At 55.1% G+C, this 10,821-nt stretch overlaps 1 protein-coding gene across 1 annotated transcript in view; it reads right to left on the bottom strand.

Moving 5' to 3' along the window:
- IFT122 (intraflagellar transport 122) overlaps positions 1–10,821 on the bottom strand; it is a 68,520-nt gene that overhangs the window by 23,909 nt on the left and 33,790 nt on the right. The window contains exons 14-15 of the mRNA XM_010862450.1: positions 9,483–9,680; positions 3,338–3,478 (exon numbers count right to left, since the gene is read on the bottom strand). Of these exons, the coding sequence (XP_010860752.1) occupies positions 3,338–3,478; positions 9,483–9,680 (339 nt within the window). The remainder of the gene's footprint in view (positions 1–3,337; positions 3,479–9,482; positions 9,681–10,821) is intronic.

Here is a 10,821-nt window from a genome sequence, read left to right on the forward strand (position 1 = left end):
ACTGAGGAGAGACCACACGTCCCCCCTAGTGACCGGGGCGGAGCGCGGGAGACAGCCATGCCTTCCACAGGGCACACACAGGGCGGCGCTGAGGGAGGGGACGGGGCAGAGCTGAGCAGGAACAGACGTGGCTTCTGAAAGGAAGAGGGAGGCAGGCAATGAATCACTCCTCGTCCCTGGAAGCAAACCCTTATGTAAACCTGACCAGTGCAGCTTGCCCTGGACTCACTGTAAAGCCAGAGATTTCAACCCATGGGCTACTAGAACATTTGAGGCAGCCTTCTGCAGGAGAACGGCTGCTTGCTAAGCCTCTTTTACAGTTTTCAGATCCTGCAAGGGCTGCAAAGGAGCACAGCCCACTGTCAGGAGGCTCTTCGTGGGCCTTTGCTGCCAGCATCCTCCCAAGCGTGCTCCTCTGCACCGTCCCGTGGGAAATGGGCTGACATGCGCCCGCAGGAGGCAGCAGATCCAGGAGCCTTAGAACAACCACCCCCGCCAACTGCTCTCTCTGCTTAGCTGCGTGACACCCTCCATCCTAAAAGGCCGGGGAAGTGGACAGGTCATCCGGCCTCCAGCTGCCTCATGGATGACCACAGGGTGACTTCATCTTTTCATCCTGCAGGGCCAGGCGTCCCTCCTGCAATTCAGGGGCCTGTATTCTAAAGGGTGAGGCAGGCAGGTGAAAGAGACCACGAAGCCTCCCTGAGCCAAGAGCTGTACAGTTACAAACTGGATGCCCTGGAGAAAGCAGACTCACTAACTAGCAACGGGCAGTGGTGGGAGGCAGGACTCAGCAAAGCGCTGAGGGGCAGGAAGCTACCAGAGGGCACCCCTAGAGAGGGGTTCCCGAAGGAGTCAGGCAGGCATCACACGAGCAAAGGGGTGGATGGCCCAAAGCACCCATCTCCACGCAGGTCTGACAAGCCACCTTCGAGACCCAGGCTTCCTGGAAGCAACTGACGGGGACGTCTGGCCAAGCGGAGAGAGGAAAGAAGGAGCCTTTGGGGTCTCAGTCCTGTCTGGGGGCCCTGAACCTGCCCTGGCCCCACCTCCAGGCCGCCAACAGCTTTCTCCAGATGGGGGCAAGGTAGCAGGTCCCCTCTGTGGGCCTTCTAGGTCTGCTCGGCTAGGATTCCAGGACTTGCCACCATGAGAAACCTGTCTCTGAGTTCCTTCAGCCCTGACATATCCTGCAGAGTCAGGGGTGCCCTGGTGGGACCCTGGTCAGAGTGGTCAGAGTCACAAGGCCCGGGGATAACCTCAAGCAGGGGGAGGTGTGGGAACAAACGGAGTTGTGCTCAGGCCCGTCCGGCAGGCAAGGCAGCTCTCCTGCGCCACCTAGTGGAGGCGCTGGCCTCTCACAGGGACCCACCCTGCACCCTCCCGTGCCTGGGAGACTGCAAAGCAGCAAATCGCAGCCAGTCTGGCTAAAATGATCAAGTTCTAGTCTAGGGTTAAAATTCTGTGGGCTTCACACAATAAATAATCTCTATTCTCAGGGAGGGTGTGGGAGATACAGGATAGTGTGGGGAGGAATTTCAAGTTAGTTTTTGTCCAATCAAACATCTGCTGAGCTCCTAACGGCTGAGGTACCGTGCTAAGTGGGCTTCCCAGGTGGCTCAGGGGTAAAGAACCCACCTGCCGATGCAGGAGATACGGGTTCGAGGGGGTTCGATCCCTGGGTCAGGAAGATCCCTTGGAGAAGGAAATGGCAGCCCACTCCAGTATTCTTGCCTGGAGAATTCCACAGACAGAGGAACCTAGCAGGCTACGTTCCATGGGGTCGCAAAGAGTCGGACACGACTGAGCGACTGAACAACAACTGTGCTAGGCAGTGTTGGCTGAGTCTGGGAAGAAACTGATGCCTAGTTCCTGGGCATAAGGAACTGATGATCTCTAAGGAAGACTTCTCACTGCAATCCAGGCTGAAAACAAACAAAACACCGTCTAGGGCTCCTGTGTCATCCTTCACCCCTCCTGGCGTTTCTAGGGGCGGCGGGGGCGGGGGGTAGGTGGTGGTGGTGGAAACCCCTCCATGGACTTGCCTCCTCTCCCCTCTGAGTTCTCAAGAATTGGCACAGCCCTACCTCCTCTGTTACCACTTTTCTGACACTTAGTAGATCTAAGACCGATACAGATAATTACTACATCATGATCATCTTGTTTTAATCACAGCCAGCGTTTGGCCAACCACCGGCATTTTAGAACCCCTTCTACAATGGGGGGGGTGAAGCCTAAGGACACAGGTCACCCAGGCATGTCAGCTGGTGGGTGTTCTCCCCATCCCTGCTGAGGGAGCGGGAGGACGAGGCTCCCTGGGGTCTGCCAGCCCGTGCGGGCACCACAGTGCCCAGCCAGCCTGCCCAGTCCCCGGCCAGCCCGTGCGGGCACCACAGTGCCCAGCCAGCCTGCCCAGTCCCCGGCCAGCCCGTGCGGGCACCACAGTGCCCAGCCAGCCTGCCCAGTCCCCGGCCAGCCCGTGCGGGCACCACAGTGCCCAGCCAGCCTGCCCAGTTCCGGCCCGGTCTCCGTCCACTCTCTTCAGGCACAGCAGCCTCAGCCTAGCATAGGGCGGGCACCACCCACTTCTGTAGCCCCCTGCCCACCAGCTGGGGGTACGGGCTAACTGAGGACCTGGTCCATGGACTATGGGAAGAAAAAGAGGGGAGGGGAAGCAGGGGAGACACGACTGGAAGCCACTCATTCCCCCGCCTCAGGTTTCCAATGAAAACCCATCTCAGACGTGGCTGGACCTTTTCTAACGTGTGGAAAGGGGGCAAACGTCTTCAAGCATTTCTTGAGTTCTAACAGACTCAGCCAGGCAATGCCGCCGTGAATAGAGGCCATGAGTCAGGCCGTGAAGGCGTGTGTGGAGTGGCGCTGGGTCAGAATCAGAGAGCCCGACCATTTCGTCCAATGGACCTAGCGGAGCGCCGAGAACAGTGCCGTGTAATAAACGGCCTAATACCGGTAGGTGCTTGCACCGATGATAAAAGCCACCGCTGACTGAGTGCCGATGAGGGGCACGCTTTAGCTGGGCGCTGGGCATGGATGAGAGCCAACAAGGCTGACGGCAGACTCTAGAGGATGCCCCTTCCGCGTCGGGCCTTACAGGCATCAGGTCCCTACAAGTCTGTGAGAAGGGGGCTCGCGGTCACCCAGCTCTTACACGTGAGCAGCCTCAGCAAGGCTGTGAGCGGCTGAGGCTCGCGGTCAGAAGGTGGCTGAGCTGGGGCCCCGGCACAGGCCAGTCTGAGCCCAGGGCCCAGGACAGCAGGCTTCGGCCTCTGCTAGGGACCCCACGAGGACAAACGCCCCGGCTCGCGTGGACGCTCACCTTCTTCGCTGTCTCAAACTCCAGTCCTTCCAGGGCTTCCATGGCCAGCTCGCGCCAGTCGGCATCGGTCACGCCCAGGCAGGCGATCTGGTAGGCTTCCCGGAACATCTTCCTGTCCAGGTACTGGTACATCGGGGCAGACTGGAGGGGTTCGGCAGCAGGAGAGAAGACTGCTCTCAGAGCAATGCACAGAAGCAGAGGCACACAAAGCCTGACCCGCAGAGCCGGGCCGCAGGGACCCCCAGCACCCAGCTCAGGCCTCCCCCGGCCCCGCCGACGGCCTTCCGTCCGGCCACTCCGTTCACAGCCGCTGAAGCATCGTGTTCACAGCACACGCCTCCACGCCCCTCCCCTCCACCCCAACTGGCTGCCCCCACCTCCAGGGTTAGGGGGAGAGGGGGGCCTCATTACAAGATGTCACCCTCACCTGGATTGCCTTTGCCCCCGTCATTCTTTGCAAAGTACCTAAGTCACTTTGTTAGTCACTCAGTCATGTCCAGCTCTTCTGTGAGCCCATGAACTGTAGCTCAGCAGCCTCCTCTGTCCGTGGAATTTCCCAGTCAAGAACACTAGAGTGGGTTGCCATCCCCTTCTCCAGGGGATCTTCTTGATCCAGGGATCCAACCTGGGTCTCCCAAACTGCAGGCAGATTCTTTACCATCTGAGTCCACCAGGGAAGCTCAAGTCACTTCACAGGCAGGCCCTGTTAAAACGGCACTTCTCACAGAAGGTCCTCACAGACCCCTCAAGGGAAGGGGTCTGTCTGCCCCTTGCCCCGACCTCAGGCTCTATTTTAATTGTCAGCTTGTCCCCGTAAGGCTCACACAACCCGAGGGCGGCAGCGGGGATGGACTGACCCCCCGGCAGGCCCTCAGCCTCTAATGCCTGTTCATGCTGCTGAAGGAACGAGCAGCATCACCAAGAGGCAGAGGCCTTGGGATGGCCTTTACGAAGAGGGCCAAGAAACCTGCAGGTCCCAAGAAAGGCCGCCCTCTCCTCGTCCCTGGCGCTGGGAACCTTTCTCCCACCCCTCGCCTAGGAAGGGCTGCCTCACCCTGACACTTGTGAATGGTTCCTAATAACTTCACTTTTTAGGTTTCCACAGTGCTTTTGGAGTCCCACAGCCCCGGGTGATGGGTGTTGTTGACTCAGTCGTGTCCAATTCTTTGCGACTCCATGGTCTGCAGCACGCCAGGCTTCCCTGTCCTTCACTATCTCCTGGAGCTTGCTCAAACTCATGTCCATTGAGTCACTGATGCCATCCGACCATCTCATCCTCTGTCGCCCCCTTCTCCTCCTGCCTTCAATCTTTCCCAGCTTCAGGCTGTTTTCCAATGAGTCGGCTGTTCGCATCAGGCGGCCAAAGTATTAGAGCTTCAGTGTCAGTCCTTTCAATGAATATTCAAGATTGATTTCCTTAGTAATGACTGGTTGGATCTCCTTGCTGTCCAAGGGACTGTCAAGAGTCTTCTCCCCAGTTCGAAAGCATCAGTTCTTCGGTGCTCAGGTGTTATCATCCCCTGACTACTGCCCAGAGACTGAGACTCGAGTGACTTGTTAAGGACCCAGAAGTGGAATGCAGAAGCCCTGGGGTTGGACCGGGGGCAAGCTGCCCAGGTTCCATGCCCCTCTCTGCTGTGTGTGTGTGTGTGTGTGTGTGTGTGTGTGTGTGTGTGTGTGTGTGTGTGTGTGTGTGTGTGTGTGTTCTCCTGCACATGAAAACAAGGGTGAATTGGGCCATGGTGGCTTCCACAGCAAAAGGCCAGTCAGTAGGGCTGAGGCGCTGCCCCTGCCCAGGCCTCCTGGGCAGTGGACATCAATCAGCCAGCACTTCTGTGCTAATCGTTCCCAAATGTAGAGCTGGAAGTGCTGTTTTCTCCATTCGGGTCCTTTATCTTTGAAATTTCCTGTCCTGTTTTTTTAGCTTTAGAATGAAGGAAACTAACAGCAAGATTGCTCTGACAGCAAGATTGCTGCTGAATGCTCACCTTTTCCGCCCGGCCGCCCCACCCAGCTCTCCTCCCTTCAAGGCAGGCAGCAGGGTATCCTGGCCTGGCAAGCCCACATCCTCGCGGAGGGATTTGGGGTCAACGGATCAGCTTCTGTTGCCTGCCCAGCCCACTGGCGACCAGCGCTTTGAAAACGGGAAGGTGCCGGGAGAATGCGAGCCTGCTCCCTCCCGTGCCGCACTTCTCATTTGTGGCTCCTCTCCGGCTCTCTGGTGAGCTTCCCTGGTGGCTCAGATGGTAAAGCGTCTGCCTGCAATGCGGGAGACCCAGGTTCGATCCCTGGGTTGCGAAGGTCTCCTGGAGAAGGAAATGGCAACCCACTCCAGTATTCTTGCCTGGAGAATCCCACAGACAGAGGAGCATGGTGGGCTACAGTCCATGGGGTCACAAAAAGTCGGAGGAGCATGGTAGGCTACAGTCCATGGGGTCACAAAAAGTCAGACACGACTGAGTGAGCTTCACTTTCACTTTCCGGCTCTCCAAGCCTTTATGGGCTCAGATCAAGTGTCACCACCTCACAGAAACCTCCGCACACTCCCCGAGAACACGGAGCTTTCCTTTCTAAACGCCTCTGGTGGACCACCTTTGTTCCAATTCAGTTGTTTTGTAGTGTTTGCTATTTAAAGATTGGGAAGAATAATAATAGGAATTGGACCAGACAAAATCTGAAAGATGGACGCATTGAGCTCCACTGCACAGAGGGCGAGGGGCTGCTCCAGGCCGTGGCTGGTTAGGGGGCAGGGTCAGAACTCAAAGCTAGTTGTCTCCCCTCAAGGGCCCCCCAGGTGGAGCCCCATGAGGGTGGGACAGGGACACGGATGACCAACCGAGCACGGAAACCATGGCTAAGACGGGCTGGCCTGGGAGGCACCATCTGAGAATGGGAGCTTTAAAAGTATTCACACTGAACAAATGCCCTCTGAGCTCTGCTCGATCTCACTGTCGCATTCCAAGCATGAAGTCACCTCCGCCCCGAGGAGCCGGACCGATCTGGGGCTCGCCGCTCTGCTTGGCAGCCCTGACGAACTCGTTCTTGCACAAGATGATGTCAATTTCGAAAAGAAACCAGAAATCCCCAGAGCAGGCTTGCTGCTTTCTCCCTCGCCTCTAGGCCAAAACCACAGGCCGGCTGGAGGCAGGGTGACAGATAAATCGCCTTTGTCTTGGGGCTGCCTCTCCTGACCCCTGGCAGCTCCGAGCTGCTGCGTCAGCAGGACGGCCCTGGTGCGGCCCCGAGGGCCCTGGCTCCTGAATCTGCAGGGCTTGGCAGAGGCGCCCAGGGCCGCCCCTCCAGCTCCTCTGGGCCAGCCACAATCAGGGAGCAACGAACTGTTATCTTCGAGGTCAGGGCGGCAGCGCTGGAGGAAAACTCGCTCTCAGCGTGGCCTGTCTGTTCAATGGAGGAAGGCTGAGTTTCTAGAGGCTGTGGGGCCAGGGCACGGCTGGGGAGCAGTAACGGTCCTGCGGGGGGAGGGGTTCTTGCCCCTCCTCCTGCCCCGATTCCACCCATCTCTCCCCTCCTTTCTTTGGCTTTCTTCTTTTCCTCAGATCTGAATTCCACTACCACGCACTGAATAATTGCTCTGTGTCAGGCTCTATTCATTCCCGAAGCAGTCAGTAACAAGGGTGTCATCGTCAGCTTAGAGCGAGAAGCAGGCCCCAGCCCCGCCCTGTACAAGAAGCCAAGGGAACTCCTCAGTGGCCCAATGGTTAGGGACTTCCCCAGAGGCCCAATGGTTGAGACGCCAAGCTTCCAGTGCAAGGGGTGTGAGTCTGATCCCTGGCTGGGGGGGCTAGGATGTCACATGCTGCCTGGCACAGCAAAAAAAAAGAGCCAAAGCAGAGAGCGGGGTGTCTGGAGGGGGCACCGACTGATGGAGCCCAGGCGAAGGGCGATCTGGAGACATGTCTACAAATCCTCCACATGGCCGTGACCTTTGACCCAGCAATTTTCACTCCGAGGAAAGTATACCACTGAGCTATATTGGGATTGGTGCAAAGACCTGGCTGGGAAGATGCCCACCACCTACAGGAGCCAAGAAGCTGTAACAGCATGACTGTCCAACGGGCTGAGTGCGCTGTGGACACCGTGTGACGGGACAGAAAGCAGTCATCAGAACAAGGGGGCAGGGCTTCCCTGCTGCATCGGTGGTGAAGAATCCGCCCGCCAACGCAGGAGACACGGGGCTCGATCCCTGACCTGGGAAGACCCCACGTGCCGCAGAGCGACTAAGCCCGCGCACCACAGCGACTGAGCCTGTCTGTGCTCTAGAGCCCGGGAGCCCTGACAACTGGGCCCAGGCCCTGCAACAAGGAGCCCCTAGAACGAGAAGCCCACAGACTGCCAACTAGAGAGCAGCCCCTGCTCTCCGCAACTCGAGAAAAGCCTGCGCGGCGGCGACAAGGACCCAGCACAGACGAAAAAAAGTAAGTAAATTAAATTAAAAAATAAAAACCAATGGGGCGGCGGGAAGCCAGTGTGGTTTTAACAAGGGGCAACCCAGCCCCGGGCCCTCGTGGGCTGGAGGTGCTGGTGCCGTGCGGCTACCCAGGTGATAGATTTTGTACCTGGTTCTGCAAACTGCTACCAGTGAGGTCACCTCGGCAAGTGGTTACAAAGGATCTCTGTCTGATTTCCTTCGATTACATGGGACTCTACAATCATCTCAGTATTCTAAATGCTAGAGAAGCACATTTACTCATGTGGAGCCGTGTTTCCAGTAGATTGCTGGGTGGAAAAGCCCAATTGCTAGGTGACGGCCAATAATGCCTACAAAGTGATGGGTCTGCAAACATGTAAAATTAGGTTAACTAGAAGACGGAGGTGAGGGGAGGTGATGAAAAGTCTCCCTCTCTTATTTAAAATCCACGCTCAGTGAAAATATGGTAAAGCTGAGGTTCCATCTACAGGAGCAATACTTAGAGACGGAAGTCACAAAACAGTATTTACGGTATGGTTGCACTTTTGTTTCAAAATGTTTACATGAACCATATACTCAGAAGAGCGTATCGCGCATCTATTATATACACCTTTAGACATGGTCTAGGGGCATATATTCTACAATATTTAAGGTGACTCTGGGGAGGGGCGTCCCTGGTGGCTCAGTAGTGAAGAATCTGCCTGCCAGTACAGGACACACGGGTTCAATCCCTGGCCCAGAAGATCCCGGATGCTGAGAAGCAACTAAGCCTGTGAACCCCAACTACTGCGCTTGGGCTCTAGAGCCTGGAAGCTGCAACCACAGAAGCCCACATGCCCTGGAGCCCACGTTCTGGAACAAGAGAAGCCCCCACGCCTCAGTTAGAGAGCAGCCCTTGGTCGCCGCAACTAGAGAGGTGCTCACGCAGCAATGAAGGCCCAGAATAGCCAAAAAAGAATAAATAAATAAATAAATAAAAGAGTGATTCCCGGGAATTCCCTGGAGTCCAGTGATTAGAGGGTTTCCCTGGTGGCTCAGCTGGTAAGGGATCCACCTGCAATGCAGGAGATCCTGGTTCAATCCCTGGGTTGGGAAGGTATCTTGAATTACCCACTCCAGTATTCTTGGGCTTCCCTGGTAGCTCAGACAGTAAAGAATCCTTCTGCAATGCAGGAGACCTGGGTTAAATCCCTGGGTTGGGAAAATTCCGTGGAGGAGGGCATGGCAACCCACTCCAGTATTCTGGCCTGGAGAATCCCATGGACAGAGGAGCCTGGTGGACTACAGTCCATGGGTTCGCAGAGAGCTGGACATGACTGAGCGACTAAGCACAGCACAGCAGTGATTAGGAGTCAGCGCTTTCACTGCCGGGGCCCAGGTTCGATCCCTGGCTGGGGAACTAAGATCTCACAAGCTGTATGCATGGCTCTCAGTGAAACACGCTGTCTGCTGCCAAATGACCTTCCATATCTTCCCTGTCCCTTCCAGGAGAGGCCGATCAGAAAGACATGGAGGCTCAGGGAGGCTGAGCTGCTTGCCCAAAGACACCCAGAGGTTGCAAAGGGTGGAGACAGGGCTCGGTTCAGGTCCAAAGTGCCTCCCACCTGACGGCTGCCACGCCCATCTCTCCACCCTGTCTCCTCTCCACCCCCTCCCTGGCTGTCCCCGGGCTCCTAGGCCCTGCCCTGGCTGGGGGCAGACAGGGTGCTGGATTACCTGTGGCACCTCCACGGCCGACATGGAGAAGACGTGGAGGCAGAAGATCTTGGAGCCGTTGTAGCCGACCACGAAGCCCTGCAGCTTCTGCTGGTGCACCGGGAAGGTGCTGGCCTTGATGTTGAGGTAGCCACCGCCAGAGAAGCAGAGCATGTCCTCACACTGGGTGTTCCAGGCCACACTGTTGGCGTTGGGTTCCTGTGGGCAAGGGACGGTGAGGGGATGACTCCACTCCTACACTCGGCCAGGGACTGGCTCCCTAAAGCCTGAATCCCACTAAGCTGCTAACATGGGTTGTAGGGAAGGTTGGGGGAGAAGGGATCAGACACAAAATGGACAGCACAGAGGAGCAAGCTCCTCTCTGCACTGCATGTGCTGGAATTCTTCAGGTAAGCATCACTTCTGAAAAAATTATCATCCCCAAAGATTAATCATTACATAGGAAGTGAGAAAATCAGCAAAGTGGGATGTAGTTCTATTAAAGAATGAATAAACAAAGCTAGTCACGGAAGAAGGTTTAAAGGGATAGATCCCAAACAATTACCACTGATTGTTTGGGGGTAGCTGAGATTGTGGGTAATTTTTTATTTTCTACATTTTTTTGTTTGCTTCAAATTTTCTTTTGGTCATGAATGTCTATTGTTTTTTATAATAAGAAAGAGAACAGTGAGTTATTTTAAAAGTAGAAAATAATATATTGTCTCTGCGCTGACAGTTCACACATGTAAAATCCTTCAAGCTAAGTTTCAACAGTACATGAACAAAGAACTTTAAAATGTACGGGCTGGATTTGGAAAAGGCAGAGGAACCAAAGGTCAAATTGCCAACATCTGCTGGACACAGAAAAAGCAGGGGAATTCCAGAAAAACATCTACTTCTGCTTCATGGACTATGCTAAAGCCTGTGGATCACAACAAACTGTAGAAAATTCTTAAAGAAACAGGAATACCAGACCACCTTACCTGTCCCCTGAGAAACCTGTATGTAGGTCAAGAAGCAACAGTTAGAACTGGACTTAGAACAACAGACTGGTTCAAAATTGGGGAAGGAGTGTATCAAGGCTCTATATTGTCACTCTGCTTATTTAACTCATATACAATATATCATAAAAAAGACCAGGCTGGATGAAGCACAAGCTGGAATCAAAACTACTGAGACAAATATCAACAACCTCAGATACGCAGATGATACCACTCAAAAGGAAGAAAGTGAAGAGGAAATAAAGAGCCTTCTGATAAAGGTGAAAGAGGAGAGTGAAAAAGCTGGCTTAAAACTCAATATTCAAAAAACTAAGATCATGGCATCTGGTCCCATCACTTCATGGAAAATAGATGGGGAA

Source organism: Bison bison, unplaced genomic scaffold (assembly GCF_000754665.1).
Source record: "Bison bison bison isolate TAMUID 2011002044 unplaced genomic scaffold, Bison_UMD1.0 scf7180017864482, whole genome shotgun sequence".
NCBI lineage: Eukaryota > Metazoa > Chordata > Mammalia > Artiodactyla > Bovidae > Bison > Bison bison.